The 15943-nt window shown below is 30.0% G+C and overlaps 4 protein-coding genes across 5 annotated transcripts; 2 read left to right on the forward strand and 2 right to left on the reverse strand.

Annotated features, from left to right (window-relative positions):
* Nucleotides 1-950: 950 nt before the first annotated feature.
* LOC119662779 (post-GPI attachment to proteins factor 2-like) lies at nucleotides 951-3624 on the forward strand. Its single transcript, XM_038072531.1, has 2 exons — nucleotides 951-1824; nucleotides 3442-3624. Exons 1-2 carry the CDS (start codon nucleotides 1197-1199, stop codon nucleotides 3579-3581), a joined length of 768 nt encoding a protein of 255 aa, XP_037928459.1. The 5' UTR covers nucleotides 951-1196; the 3' UTR covers nucleotides 3582-3624.
* A 13-nt stretch (nucleotides 3625-3637) lies between these two features.
* LOC119662778 (peroxisome assembly protein 12) lies at nucleotides 3638-5188 on the reverse strand. Its single transcript, XM_038072530.1, has one exon. The coding sequence runs from the start codon at nucleotides 5006-5008 to the stop codon at nucleotides 4124-4126; it is 885 nt and encodes a 294-aa protein (XP_037928458.1). The 5' UTR covers nucleotides 5009-5188; the 3' UTR covers nucleotides 3638-4123.
* Nucleotides 4712-12738, forward strand: LOC119662776. 2 transcript variants are annotated; one of them, XM_038072526.1, is made up of 8 exons: nucleotides 4712-4791; nucleotides 5619-5762; nucleotides 5840-5992; nucleotides 6045-6186; nucleotides 10324-11034; nucleotides 11827-11957; nucleotides 12015-12120; nucleotides 12184-12738. In XM_038072526.1, exons 2-8 carry the CDS (start codon nucleotides 5697-5699, stop codon nucleotides 12687-12689), a joined length of 1815 nt encoding a protein of 604 aa, XP_037928454.1. In that variant the 5' UTR covers nucleotides 4712-4791; nucleotides 5619-5696; the 3' UTR covers nucleotides 12690-12738. The 2 variants fall into 2 exon arrangements, with proteins under 2 accessions (XP_037928454.1, XP_037928453.1); XM_038072525.1 differs by lacking the exon at nucleotides 4712-4791 and adding an exon at nucleotides 5237-5564.
* LOC119662777 (probable ATP-dependent RNA helicase DDX28) lies at nucleotides 12726-14634 on the reverse strand. The gene is made up of 2 exons (XM_038072527.1): nucleotides 13554-14634; nucleotides 12726-13488 (listed from the first exon to the last, which is right to left on the reverse strand). Exons 1-2 carry the CDS (start codon nucleotides 14385-14387, stop codon nucleotides 12772-12774), a joined length of 1551 nt encoding a protein of 516 aa, XP_037928455.1. The 5' UTR covers nucleotides 14388-14634; the 3' UTR covers nucleotides 12726-12771.
* Between the last annotated feature and the right edge of the window lie 1309 nt (nucleotides 14635-15943).

Consider the following 15943-nt stretch of genomic DNA (forward strand, 5'->3'; position numbering starts at 1 on the left):
CAGAATTTCTTATAATCATGCTTATTTTTATTAATGTCAAACAATAATTAAATTTCAGCTGATATCACATATTCTTCGATAAAGTATGTTTGGTTAAGTACACAAGTTAAGTCATAATTTCATAATAACAATTAATTGTGATTATTAACCCCCATAAATTCATAATCATACATAGGACGTGTGCGAGTTAGGCTAAGGACATGTGCGAGTTAAGTTGCGTTCTAAATGAGGGAAATTCTAAGTTATGCCAATAATGTAGTGATGTGTCGATACGTGTTGATAGATGGCTAAATGTGTGCAGTGCAAAAAATCCCAAAAAATCTTCCATTTGGTTTAGCATCAACGTAGCCTAACTCGCACACGTCCTTAAAATACAATTTTAGATTTCTTTGTTTTTCTTTGAATAATGCTTTTAAAAATTTTAACTCTAAAGTTTAGTTTTTAAATGATTCTAAAACTGAACAGACGTGGACATTCAGAAAATAGACGTTAAAAACTTAAATTTGTTTTATTTATTTTTTTTTGGTGATAATACCAATTAAAAATATAATTTACATACATCGGTCGTGTGGGAGTTTGAGTAAATTTAGGTAAAGTGAATTGAAATTTCAAAGAGATTTTTTGCACTATACTTATGTAAATATTTATTTATTTACTTATTGCAATTATTTATTATTTTTGGTTAAAAGTTTTCAAATTTATTTATTTATTTACTAAACATCTTATAAAATTTTTACAATGGTAATATCTAATTTACTTAATTTTTATCTAATTTACGCTACTTGAAATACCAACAACACTGCCATACCGACAATATCAACTATTTCCCTCAATTTACTATCAACTTACTCGAATTCACACACGGGCATCATATGATATTTTTATAAAAGCTTAATTTGATTTATAGAATCACAGAATATAATTTCTGAGTGTTTTTGGCAAAAAGCTTCCAACCCCAACAATTGTTTGACAGCTGAACAACACCAACACAAGAATGATGAAGTTTTGAAAAACAATTATTTACATGCTACATAAACAGTAACTGTTTTTTGGCATAATGAAACACGGCACAGAATAACAAACTTGTTAGTTTGTTAACATTTTATAGCTGATAGTGAAATTCACGGCAGATATCAAACGTTCAGGTTGTGTAACGTATTGTAAAATACTACAAAATTGGGAAACCACGTTCATATATGCTTCCAACTTACAAACGCCTTGATGGACAGAAACGTGTGGCACAGGTTTCGTTTAAAAAATTTATATCCATAGTACTCAGTCTGCCGCTGGGAGGTTTTACTTTCTGCGTATTGTGGTCTTTAATATTTGAGTTTGAACGCTCAACTCGAACACATTGTGATGTGAGTAATTTATTGCCGTCCTTATCAGCTGCAATTGGAACGTATGAGCCACAGAAGACTATTTGGCGTCTTGCCATATGCTTACACATGCCGGCCCGTTTGATTATAGCTCATTTGTATTACAAATATTACAGAGACGTCCTATACCCTAGTAGGCACACTTTGGCTAAAGTGGCTTATGCGTTGAATGTTATTGAGAATTTAGCATTGGTCAGCTTATCGTTGTGGACATCAACCAACGACTACGAAATTCACCGGAACGCATTTGTAACATTTATTGCGTGCAGTGAATTATATATGCTTATAACATATATTCTTAATAGAAATGGAAGAAGGGACGCACTCCTACCTCATGAGAATAAGTCAAACAAATGGAAAGGTTATTTATTTATTATAAACTTGACAACCTTTTTGTTGGCTGGGTATTGTTTCATACGCCATAATTCATATTGTGAGCCTGGAGGTAAGTAAACGTTACGAAAGTGCTTCAAAGCAACTTTTTTTCTAAAGGTTTTTTTAATATTCATTACTAATCAGAAATCTCATAAATATACTTTTTATTCGACTAAGGGCACTTACAGCTGATAAACTGTAATTAGGTCAAATTAACTAAAATTGAATGTCGGTCGTATTAGCTGCTACACTCACCATTTAAGTTCATATGTTTAAGGTAAAAAACAAGAAAAACAATCTGGAATTAAAATGGATAACATTTTGGCTATTCCTTATTTTCATTTTTTTTTTTTTTTGGATACCATTTCAATAAATACTAAAATCCTACAAATTGTTAATTTAATAGTGAGTTCCAATATTTCTCTAACATTGCTTTGAATTCATATCGCTTCACAGTGAAGCGTGCTTTCTTGGAAAAAAAAGCGATTTTCAGTCGAAAAAAAACCATAACTTTAGCAATTCTCGAATTGAATTATTTGTATTATAAAAAATAAAGATTACTTTTGAAAATATATAGGCATTAAAAATTATTAACTGTTATAAGAGTTTTATGAGTTCCAAGAACATTCCGCAGCCACTAGTCGTTATCAACGACCAAGTACCCTTCAACAGCTTCCAAAGCAGGTCCCAACTGGTTACAACAACAACAACATTAAAATTTATACAATGCTTTGCACTTATACTATTTTAATTCATTCATATTTGAAAAAAACTTCTAAACAATTTATTATTTATCAGAATTCTTGTATATTCATAAAATAAATATAAAAAAATATATAAATAAAAATATTTTAAATATTTTTTAAAGTACGCGTATATTTGATATAAAGCTACGAATTAATGTAAAATATACATATTTGAAATATAATTATAAAAATTATATTATATACTAGAATTCAAAAACTTCTAAGACTTTCTATATAATATAATAATTTTCGATGTATATGTATTAAATATAGGTATACATTGAAAAATATTATATTATATTTTATTATATAGAAGATCTTAGAAGTTTTTGAATTCTGGTGAATAACAATATATATATATATATACAATAACATAATATATATATATATATATAGTATATATATATAGTCTGAACTATATGTTCATTAAGAAATTAAGCACATTAACTATAATTTACATCAGTCTATAAATTATAAACTAAACTGCTTCTCCTTAGTAATTCCAGTATTGCTAAATTAGTATTCTTAAATTATAGAAGTTTTTGAATTCTAGTAAATAAAATTTTTTTAATTATATTTCAAATATGTATATGGTTCAATAATAGGTTCATATCAAATATATGCGTATTTTAAAAAATATTTTCTGGTATTAAATAATAAATTCGTTAGGAAATTAAACACATTAAAAATAATTAACATCAGTCTATAAATAAAAAACTAAAATGCTTCTCTTTAGTTATTCCAGTATTGTTAAATGAGTATGAGTTTCTTAAATTAAATGCATCTTAAAATTAACAACCCAAGTAATTAAAGTACACATTAAGAAATACCGATTGTATTTCAGTAATATGTATATACAGCAAGTGTTTCATTCATTAATATGTTATTATTTTATTAAACCTTATCCCCTAAAGATTGTTTTTATTTTAATTTCCGCATAGTTTACACTTTCTTTGCAATATTTGAGTATATTGTGGTTTGGACTAATATGGGCTTTCATATGACTGCCGTTATGGATTTTTATGCGTTGAAAGTGATTTTCGATTGGAAGCATGGAATATATTTATCAAATAAAAGCTAGCAGTTACTTTAACAATACACAAATATATTTATTTTTTACAAATCTATAGTTTTTATAAATGTAATTAAATTGCACAATTCTTGTTATAAAAATAAGTTTTAATAAGTTTTTATTTTTTTATAAACAAACATAAAGTTTAAATGTAGAAAATTCTATTCATTGATATCCAAGTATTTTATAAGCAAATTTATTTTAACATATCAAAGTATTGTAAATGTTTAATACTATTGTAAAGTTATATCTTTAAGATCACATATCCGTGTATATAAATTTGAAGTCCTACTTATAAAACCTACTTAGTAAATATAAATATAATTAATTTTAATAAAAAATGTTATGTTCAACCACATTAATTTTATTAAATTTTGTTCTGTACTAAAATATTTGCTGATATTGCGTTGTATTGCCAAATTAGAACAGCATGTGATGTATAAATCTAATATTTATAGCATTGGACCAAATTATACTAGTTTTGAAGCTTTGTATTAACTATATAACAGAAAGTTCATTTTAAGCGCTTTACATCCATTTTTCACGTTGTGCTATATTTCATAAATTCTGACTAAATCGTCCAATGCAATAGCATATCCAGATACTGGGCATGTTGAATTCGTTTTTAAGTGCAAAACAATACATTTCCAACAGTATACAAATCCAGATACTCCACACGCTGTTGGTGTTTCCAATTTCATTAAACAAATAGGACAAGTACCTGTTGGTATCGTATCGGTTCCTTTCTGATACGACTGATTGTTTAGTGCAGGCGGATTTTTTAAAGAACCACCAATTTTTCGTCTTTGATCATTTGAATACCACCATTGTACAAACTGTAAGAAAAATGCCAATACTTCAAGCAGTTTTAGGAATAGATCTGTAGCTTTATCCTCCTTAGGTAAATCTAATGGATATCTTAATGTCAACTTTAAAAACCGGAATATTGGTGAGTGACTGGATGAATATTTAATTAAATAGAGGAATGTGTTTACTGCTTTTGCTGCTGTATAAAAATGTAAGCAATTTAATAGGTATTTTTCAAATTTAGATATATCTTCATGTTGTGCACGAGTTTTTAATTTTCGCTCAAAAAATGGCAAGAGTGTCAGTATGGTTGCTGACGCAACTTGTTGTGGTCTAGTGAGCGGATCTCCAGTTGCGGTTGCAGTGCGTTGCAATCCATAGAAACTTTCGCCGAAAGAGGAGCCACGATTGCGTAAGTACATATATTGCAGCATCCAAGAAATTATTGGTGATATTTCCTCGCGTATTTGAAACTTGCCCCAAAGCTTAAAGTCCAAACGTAGACCAAAGTAATCAAACACTTTAGTTAGAGCAGGATAGATTAGATTATCTAAAGTTTCAGCAGCTGTGATTTCAAAAATCGATGGCACATTTTGTAAATTCTGTCGAATATTTGCACTTTCAGCCATTATTACACTATTTACTAATTTCAATTTTGTTTACTTTCAACTTCGGCAGTATCTATGTATAATTCCATTGCCAATTTAAATATCGATCGTACAAACAACTCTGTGTTTGATGTGTCAAAATCAGCCGGTTTCGTTGTTGTCTATTTTATATCGATAATTTTTATGATATTTTATTAATTTCTTAAATAAAGAAGCGTGATTGTTGTTATTTTATTTGTATATCAACAAAACATAATTTTAAATAAAAAATTAATATATTTTAAAGAAATTGCAAAATTTCAAAATGAAAAACTCCGCAACCTCAACAGATGAAAACGCTAAATCGAGCCAAAATAAATCGAACAAAAAACAAACAAAATCGCGCTCAAAATCAGGCAAAAGTGAACAAAATATCAATTGTAATTCCAAATCAACATCGGGAACTAACCATTTAAGTAACAATAGTACAAACTCACTACATACGAATAATACAACACAAACGCATAAAACTAATGCATGTGAAGCATCAAGTACCCTTACCCCTGTAAACGGAAATGCTCTAGAATCTTGCAATAAAGTATGAAAAAATTAATATAAATATAAAGTATGAATGCAGTATCTATTTAATTAGGCACATAAAAATTATACGGGTATAGACGCAAATTCTGTGAAATTATTTTGGGATCAGTATGAATACACTACCTCAGAGATGTCACCTGAAGTTTTCACAAGTGTGGCTGAAAGGGCATCGTATATGCTTTGGACAGTTGTGAATGTAAGTATAATCAATCGTATGGATTATATACATCTTTATTGAAATATATGTTAAAACAAGACTTTTCTTAATTTTAGAACATTAAAATTTATTCACGTAAATTGGGATGCAAAGCTTCTTATAATATAGTTAACGATGTTTTAAATGACATGGACCTTCCTCCTGCATTAGGTGCCTTAGATGGTGACTGGGAACTTTTCAATCACAAGGATAATGATTTATTTTTTATGGTAAGTTTTTAGGTGTGTAATAATACAATAATTATAATACTGATATCAAAAGGATAAGATGATTGAACTTCGTGATGAGTACCAAAAACCTATAGATATTCCATTGGTCAGTGATCCAGATTTTATTTCATCTTGGCGTACAGATGAAGACTATAGGGTATATTTTAACAAATACATAAGGAGTCTTATTTTTGGTAAATAACTTAAATTGTAATACTTAATTTGCATTAAAGTACTTGTCTTTAATACAAATGTGAAATAGTTTATAGTATTTTTTTCTTATATTATTTATCATTGCGCATGCAATAGTTAAAATAGTTAGAAAAATTAAATTTCTTAATCTTTAATTTGTATAATTTAGAGTTTTATTAATAAAATTTTTATTTTTTTTACTAGTTATATATGATTTTATATTTAAAGCAATAACGTTTCAAATAAGTAGCATCGTTCAAATAGCCTTACTAATATACATATATGTAATATGTAATATATAGAACATACTAATAAAAGTACAGCTTTTTATTTTTGATAGTTGCGTTCGCATCTTTTGTAGTCTCAATTTAAGATATGTTTGTAGCGATATTTGCTAAATTGATCATTATAGTAAATGATATAAAGCTGTGTTAACCAGCGTTTGTCAATTGTCGTTCCATAAAATAATTTATTTTTAACTTTTATGATATTATTAGGTACTCATCTAAACTAATAAATGCCCTATAAATCTTATAAACGTATAAATTTATCTGCTTGGTAAATAAAGTGTCAAATTTTGTATGAAAAATAGTTTATACAAACTTGATAAATTTACACCAAAATTTTACTTTTTAGTTTGAACTTTTCGCTAAATTCCGGTATTTTGTTTTATAATTTATTGATAGGGACAAAGCTGATCAATAAAGTTTCCACAAACATTAAAAATCACAACGATATTGGGTAAAAAAATGGCACTGCTGAGCATTGCATTTTGTGCTGTCATAATTATTACTGATATAAATAGTGCTATTATATAGCAGATTGATAAATTTACACAAATAATTCACTAAGTACGTTCATATAACCGTGTACGAAAACGCATAAAATTACACATTTAATAAATTTATATACTTAGATGAGTACCGCTATTGGTACTGATCTTAACCAAATACATTAAGTACTTTTCTGATCCGCCGTACGTTATGGGTTAAGAAGTTCTGATATTGACGATCGTGCACAAAAAAGTGTTATTTTTTATTTTTGCTTGCCTTTTGTATTTTTATTTTTTTTTATTAATACTCGTATATATCAACTTTTATCATTTATCTGAGTTAATCGTTTTTATTGCATTTGCTATTTTGTTGCTGTTAGCTTTTGTAGTAACATACATATATTAATATTCAGTACGTTTAATTATGTTCTAATTAAATTTTTATTTTATTATAATATTTAGAACTTTGCCAAATAAGTAGTTGTATCATTAATAACACTTTAGACTTTTCTTCTTTTGTAAATCAAAGAAACTTTTGCTTTATAAACTTTAATTTATAAAGTTGACTACAGGGGACCACTATTAATTGGGTTTATACATAAAAACTTGACATATACAAAAGCTTAATAAAACCGATTATATTATTATTTTATAAATCATATTCTTGACTATTTCAAAATTGCTTTTTAACTCAATTAACAATTACACTATGTTAAAACTAATAAGATCTAATAAGAATTGTTGATAATATCGGGTTTAGTCACAATCACAACACACATATTTCTAAACATACATATGTTTAAATCTAATTATTTGAAATTCTGTACGCAAATACAAAATACATAATCAGTGTTATTGATATTGAAATCTTTTAATATATGTATTGTATCATATCTATACTTTAAAAAGCTATTAGAAACACATAGTCCTAATATTCTGACAAAGTTTGGCTACAGTTCAGACTACTCTATCTGGAACAAAATTTACACCTTGATATATTAATTTTTATTACTATGCTTAATATGTATAATCTTACAACCTATACTAATCATAAACACAAACAGTGTCTGTTGGCCATTATTTTAAATTTATTTTTGTTTGCGACAGATTTGTTCCTTTAAACCTCCCGAAGCACAATTTAATCGCAACTCTAATGCTTAGTGTTTGCTCTTTTGTTCCATGTCCATTAGGAATTGAAAACGTTCAAATTCAACAACAAAAGGTAAATAAGCATCACTAAAAACTATGTTTTTAAAAAATAAACCAAGTTGTTTTGGTATATTTATACGACATAAGTATTTCCGCTAGGTAAAACTTTATGATATGCATAAATTTTGTATTAATTTGAACTCATTTGATAAAATGACAGATTTTAATATTTTAAAACGGTTTAATTAGACAGGGAATATTTTGATCGAGAGCTTTCAAATTTTACATTTTCTTAAGATGACTTTTACCAGGTGTACGCACACGTTGTTTTTTGGTAAAGAAAATATGTAATTTTCAAAGGGAAATAATTTTATGTTCATTCAAAATATTGAACATCGATTACTACACATTTCATCCATCTTTTAGGTATTTAGGAATGCCATGCCAGAAAACCGGCTTGTCTTTTGCTGCAAACCATTAGTCTAGCCGTTTTCCAACTTCCTCGAAGTTGATAAAATGCTGCTCTGCGAACGCATGCCCGATTAATGCGAAGAGGTGACACTTAGATAGTATCAAAATGTAGGTACTGAATATGTCGGGAGCGGAAAGATCTTCCATCGAAACGATTTTAAGGTGTTGTTCACTGCTTTTGCTGTGTGAGACCGCAAATTGCTGTATAACAAAATCACTTTTTCTTCTGGGTCTTCTGGCTCATTCCGGTCGTCTTTCGATCAATGACTGATTTAAGTTAAACTTTTATTGGTTACAGCTTTCTTTCGACGGGCTTATAATGGTGAAGAGTTCATAATAGACAATACCGCTCTGTTTTTAACAGATATAAACCATGGTCTTGTTGCCGAAGCGTTACGGTCTTGTTGCTGAAGAACAAGCATTGCTAGGTGAAAGCAACGATTTTTTTTAATTTTGAATTTTCAAAATAAAGCTATTCTTGTCACCTGTCAAATTCCAATCTTACGCGGGTAGAATGATTATATTCATTTACAATCATTCTTTATGCAGTTTCATTTTACAACCGGGTATTGTGACCCAAAGATCAGAAAAAGTGTTAGATAGGACTCGTTCCTCACCAAGGAAGAAGCTAAGCTCAAACACATAACTTCAACTGGTGCCGGTGGAATTCCTCGGAGTTCCAATAGGGTGTTCATTGACGCCATATGCCGACGCGTGTGAGAAAAACATCGTGGTTTATCCACGAAAATTTCTGGAACTTCATGACTTTGTGATTTTCCATATGATGTCCATTCAAACCGTGTGGGACCTATTTACCCTGTTTTTTGATCTTCACCATTGCACGAAACTGTCTGCCGATTGCTTCTTGTGACACATTTAATGCTTTTGTTAAACGCTGTTGAGTTGGGTTATTATTCAATAACTTCTGCAATTGCTCGTTTTCGCACTTTTGTGTTCTAACAGTGCTCACTGTCTTTCACATAGAAATCACCATTTTTAATTGATAGAAACCATGTCTCACATGTTCTTATGATGATTTTTGTCCGCCTTTTTCTTTTGATTCGATACAAGACAAGACATAATTATTGAACGATTGAACAAAGATTCTAGGTTTTTGGTGGACCCGACGCTTCGCACTTTTCGCTGGGGCCTCCAGCCACTACCAGTTAAACTAGAAAGAACTTATGCATACACCTGGTATATATTATAAAAAAAATAAGTTTATTCAAAAAAAAAATTAGTATTAAGATATATATCTGGTAATAAGAGCTCGAAATGGTAAAGGGTGTATATAAATTGACTTATAAGTGCTAATAGCTAAAGTTTGTAATATTATATATAAGCTTGATTTTCGTTAGGATAGACAAACATTTTCCAAAACTTAAAACAAAAAAGAAACTTCTCATAATGGGTGGACGGGTTTTTAACTGCAACTTATCTTGCTTTTTTAAAAATTAAGAACTAATGAAATTATAACTTATAGCAATCGTATTATCACAAATCAAAATTCTCAGAGACAAAAAGGACGCAATTGCATGCATTTATGCATATTAAAAGATATACTATGTACATATGTATATTTTTTTTTGAAACGTTTTATTTTTTTAAAGTAAGAGTAAAATAACTGAAAATATTTTATCATTAAAAAATAAGTAAATTTTGAAATACAATATATTTTAAATAATTTAAAATTAATACTACATCTATTGTTCTATAAATCATTTCATGTTTTGTTAATATATCACAGTTATTTTATATGGTGACTCCGAGGCGTTTAAAGATGCACTCTCCGAAGCTGCATTTGCACCTCTCATTGGCCACTGTTATCGTGTTTTACTAGGAAAAGTTATACAAATACTTGCCTTTAAGCAGAACGACCAAATCAGTGAGCGCAATTGGCGTTTATTACGTGCTTGCGCTAGTAATCCCAATACGAGGGAATCTCAATGCCGTGAGGAACTATTTAATTTGGCGGAAATACTCGTTTGCCAATTATTGGGTCCATATGAGAGTATTAAAATACACGATAATCTAAATGTAAACACACCACCATTGATTGATTCGCCAGAAGTGGAATTTGCAAGCGACGACCAGGATATCTGTGAGCGAGATGGAGAGAGTGATAAAATTATAGTGGAAATTGATCTTACAAGTTCTGATAGTATGGAGCAAATGGAATTGGAATGTGAAATTAATCCACAAGAAGATTATATTTATAAGTTGCTAACAGAAGATGATGATGAAAGCAATGATTGGAATTCGGAACTATTTGATAATGAAAGTGAAGACATATCACAGTATTTCGCCACTCCTGCCACATTAAGTAGCGTAGACGAACTTTGCGAAACTATTGGATACTTATCAAATAGTAGTGGATACTTTTATTCAGAGTGTCTGTTCCATATCAAACGAAGAATGGAACGATTCTTTTATTTCCGCAACGTTAGCACAGAAAAAGGTTAATACTTTTGTTATACAGTTTTAGATTTATTAAATTTTAGTAGCATTAATTCCATCACTACTACAAAATATTCAATTTTATAAAGTTTCAATAAGTACATCTTTTCAATTCCAACCGGAATTTACAATATAATTGGTTACTCAAATTATTCCTAACAATTTAAATTTGTTAACTGATTTACATGTGAAAATATTAGGGACAGTAATTCTTAATTTAAACAAATATTTATCATATACATATGTACCCACATACGAATACACAATTATTTGTTTGTAGTAAATGTATATGAATATAATTTTGAGACCACGGTTGAACAGTTCCCAGGAAAACCTACGTTTTTGGTGTGCAGCAAGCAGTGCTTTAGCTCAATTGAGATCAGGATATAGCCATGTGCTAAACAATAACTTATGACGCATATACGCGTTAAATCCCAATGCTTGAGAAACTGCAGCTCTACCCTCATGTAGTATCCCATCTGTCTTCCTGACCCAACACGCACACAAATCTAAATCCAATCGACCTTAAGGCCCGCCTCATAGAACTGGCTAGCTTTGTCAGTCTTGATTCTGGTTGGCTTTAATTTAAATCTCATTCATCCTCTTATCCAATCTCACTTCCTAATTATCCCCTCCACTCTCACACAACATAACCTATTCACATGCTTTCCCATGTATACGCAATGTACTTCTTTTCCTTCTTTTCTTTTCCAAAAATGACCATCAAAATGATCATTTTCATTTGTGGTAGTAAAATATTATGCATAATTTTAATAATATTATTATATTTTAGAATACACATTTATAAGTCGATTGATACGTGGACTGATAGCTTTAGGCGAGTTTGCCTTCCGTGAATTCATCCCTTACACCTATAAATTTGATAGCGAAAACATTCCCGAGTACTTATGGAGCTATTTTCCTGTAATTATTTTAATAAGTTTTAGTTTATTGTACTAATTTTTCTCTTCTCCAACACAGCAAGCTGCAGTATTTCTTCGTGGAGCCAATGACATTTTTATTTACGAATGGTTGAAGTCTATATGCGGTATGGAGGAGTTACAACCCTTCATGGTTTATAAGACTCGTACGTAGCAAATTTTGGAAATTCATATAAGCATAAAAAAAATTAAATAAATTTGCGTTACAGGTTTCATTACGAGACTATTGGCACGTAACGTAGGCCAACGTAAAAAGACTTCATATCACATTGTACCGAAAATAGGTGTGCGTCGTTTAGAGACCGGTTCTAAATCTGACCTTGCAATAGTTACCGATGTAATGCTTGAACCGACTTTAGATGAGATATTCCCTAAGCCTACATTAACTGATTTCTTTCCTGAATTAGCTTCAAGAAATACAAGACGTAGGCGTAGTTCAATTCGCTTTAAGTTCATCAGGTTTCGTCCTATTCCCGTGAAACCTAAAACGACAAAACCAGAGCAGCTACCACAAATAAAAACAATATCAACAAATCACTTTAGTTTCAGTCATTTACTTAACATAAATAATAACACACACAATCATCATAATCATAATTACACAAACTGGCTTAAGCCACAAGATGTGCTACTTGGGAGGCGAAGGTTATTGAAGCCTATTTCTAATGGCCAGCGGCCATTGCCCTTGGGTATTTATTTAACAAATAATATATAGATTGTTAAGACTTATGTAAAATAAAATCTGTTTATTAAAATTAACGTAATAAAATAATGCACAAAATTATTTTACATTTCTACTAAAAGAAATCATCCGTAGTTTTAGCTTTAATCTGTTCCATATCTTTTAATATTTGCTTATTAATTATACCTTTGATATTTGCATTTACATTTGGCAGCAGTCCTCCAGTACGAGCAGCGTGTTCGATGCGTTGCACTACACCAATTTCTCGTCCCGATGATATAAAATTTGTGACTACAGATTTGGAAAAATTTCCTACTCTACCAATTCGTCCGCAACGATGTATATAATCAGACACATGTAATGGAAAATCGAAATTAATAACGTGTTGTGCCCTTTGTGTGTCCAATCCTCTACTACCAATATCTGTAGTAGATAGCACATCACACATGCCTTGCTGGAACTGTTCGAAACGACCAAGCCTTATTTTCATTAGCATATCACCATTAAGGTTAAGACAATTTACGCCACTATTATTCAAAAAAAGTGATATATAATCACTCGTGGCTGATTTATTACTAAATATTAATAGCGGATGATTTTTCGATAGCTCCCTTTTAACCAAGTTCAGTAAATTGCTGGGACGATCGCCTTTATTCATTCGTAAAAACCTTTGTTCAACGTTAGGCTGTAATTTGTGCAAATTGGGACTGACAACTTCTTGAATTGTGGTCACATCTATTACTTTATGCAGTAATTCAGTTATATTAGTGGGCATGGTTGCTGATGCCAACAGCATTTGGGTTCCCACTGAGCGTTCATTTTGCAAATGAAACTGTCGAAATATAAATTATTTAAAAATAAAACATAGTTTGTTGTAAAAAATTATATAATACTTACTGGAAACTTTTTAAGAAAATGACAAAGTTTATCGGAAAAGCTATCGTCCAGCAGTGTATCTGCTTCATCTAACACAACACATTGTACCTCCTCTGTACGATAAATGCCTGTAGTGACTAACTTACTAAGCGCACCAAATGTAGCGATTACTATATCAACGTCCTTAAACTCTGGATTCATCATCAATTTTTTTGTGTTGCCTCCAAGTATAGTTTCTATTTTAATATCAGTCCCTTTACACAGTTTTTCAGCAACCATACCAATTTGCGTTGCCAATTCACGTCCAGGCGTTAAAATAATTGACAATGGCGTATTAAATTTACGATTGTTCATATTTGTGGACTTTTTATGTTCAATTATTTTTTGCACCACTGGTAATAGATAAGTTAAGGTCTTTCCGCATCCCGTCTCGGCAGCTATGATGGTGTGATCACCAGTGAATATTTTAGGTATGCCAGTCGACTGTATGTACGTTAATTGCTTTATATCAAATTCTGTCTTTAGGTTTTTTATTAATTCCGAATTAAATTCAATTGTATTGTCTTGAAGAAATGTGTCCAAAGACAGCATTTCTGTTTGACGTTGCTCTTCATCTTGTGTGGAGTTAATTATAAAAAAATCACCCTTAGATTTTCGGTGTTGCCATCTGTTGGATGCAAGAGGCACACTTCCAAATTTACTATCGTCTACATGTCTATCAATATTGAATTCCGGTCTCTTACAGCTAATAAGCAATTGCTGTCCAAATTTATTATTTGGACTTAGTTTCGTTTTAGCAACTGCTGTGACATAACAACGCAACGCTTTGATTTGAAAAATTTTCGTATTTAACATTTTCAATATTTGCTATAAGTACTTAATATTAGTTTATTTTTTAAAGGATTAGAGCAACAACGTGGACACGCCAAACATGCCAAACAATCACTAAGTTAACAGTAGCTCGAACATAACTCTAAGACAAGCAGTTAATATTTGAGATACTACTGACAAATTCTTAAAATCAAATTAAATTGTATAATTTATGAAATATAAAATTAAAATAACCGCACGCTTATACTTCCAACAACAGCTGTAAACAATGTAAGCAATGCTGCTTAACAGCTGATAGTTTTTTTCTGATCGCCAGAGAATAAATAAGCAGAATGGAAATAACTTATTTTTACACCTTTCATGTCATTGTGTGTGTGAAACGCTTTCGCATTAGCATTTCCATATGCATCAATTATCATTTTAATTTTAATGAAATAACTCCACAATATGATTAATAGTATTTCGGTTGTGTGTAAATTTCGATTTAAAACCACAAACAATTGGTTGAAATCTGAATGTAATGTAATATCGTTTAAGTTTTAGTTATTATAAATTTAATATTAGCCGTGATTTTTTTATTCATACTAGCAAAAAAATACTTATAACTCACAAAAGAACGCATGTGAAGCAACAACAATACTCTTAAAATCTTTAGAAGGTGTATGCTTTTAACATGAATGCTCTAATAGAACACGTGTCACTTCAAAATTAACGTGCAAAGCAAAAACAAAATTCGCAATAATAAGTCCATTTCCGTGAAACTGCCTAACGAATAATCAAGCCAACTCACATTACAATGGTACCAAATCTTAAAACTGCTCTATTGTGAATAATTTATGGAAAAATATGGAAAAAAATTCCAATCAGATGACAAAGGAGTTTCTTTGTTATTTAGATAATTTTATAAAAAAGTTTTTTATGTAAATATATATAAAATGAATCATACAAAAAAGTTATTGGTGAGCATTTCATATTGTATTTGAATTTATATAAAAGTACATGATTGGACTTTATCCATGATAACGAAGAAAAATAATGAAATAAGGAGAGAACGGCGCATTGACCAAATATTTAATATTTTTGATGGCTCAAGATCTTAAGAAGGCAATACAAGATCGTTAATAAATTCGTTAATATAATTTTTAAACTTCTAATATCAGGTCTTTTCTATTCACAAAAGGACAACCGCTTATTTTAAGAATAAAATATAAAACAACAACACTTAACGCTTAACTAATGAGTAGCTCAAATCGCATGATTGCCAACACTAAAAATTCATCTATTGTGAACGACTTTTGCAAGTACCTACAAAATCTCTAACAAATACGTTACTTTTTCCATTTATTATTTTACTGTTAAAAGGCATGAAATTCACATTTTATTCATTATCATGTAAAAAAAAAATATTTCACCAAACAATTATTATTGATTTTCAAAATTTTAACTTAAAATTTTATTGTGTATTTTGCATATATAAGTCTAAAAAAACTTTCATTTTGTCCAGAGTTGCCATCGTAGTAGTGCTTATTTTATTTGTTCTTTTGTGACATGTTTACAAAGAATAGTTGACTAATGCTAAA

The sequence above is a fragment of the Teleopsis dalmanni genome, chromosome X, assembly GCF_002237135.1.
Source record: "Teleopsis dalmanni isolate 2A chromosome X, ASM223713v2, whole genome shotgun sequence".
Taxonomy (NCBI): Eukaryota; Metazoa; Arthropoda; class Insecta; order Diptera; family Diopsidae; genus Teleopsis; species Teleopsis dalmanni.

Bases quoted from the DNA above. Each gene is read 5' to 3' on its own strand.
- LOC119662779 (XM_038072531.1), top strand. From the start codon at position 1,197: ATGCTTCCAACTTACAAACGCCTTGATGGACAGAAACGTGTGGCACAG. The intron at 1,825-3,441 runs GTAAGTAAACGT...ATTTCCGCATAG, and splicing joins TTCATATTGTGAGCCTGGAG to TTTACACTTTCTTTGCAATA.
- LOC119662776 (XM_038072525.1), top strand. From the start codon at position 5,292: ATGAAAAACTCCGCAACCTCAACAGATGAAAACGCTAAATCGAGCCAA. The intron at 5,763-5,839 runs GTAAGTATAATC...TCTTAATTTTAG, and splicing joins TGCTTTGGACAGTTGTGAAT to AACATTAAAATTTATTCACG. The intron at 11,035-11,826 runs GTTAATACTTTT...ATTATATTTTAG, and splicing joins CAACGTTAGCACAGAAAAAG to AATACACATTTATAAGTCGA.
- LOC119662778 (XM_038072530.1), bottom strand. From the start codon at position 5,008: ATGGCTGAAAGTGCAAATATTCGACAGAATTTACAAAATGTGCCATCG.
- LOC119662777 (XM_038072527.1), bottom strand. From the start codon at position 14,387: ATGTTAAATACGAAAATTTTTCAAATCAAAGCGTTGCGTTGTTATGTC. The intron at 13,489-13,553 runs GTAAGTATTATA...ATATTTCGACAG, and splicing joins ATTTTCTTAAAAAGTTTCCA to TTTCATTTGCAAAATGAACG.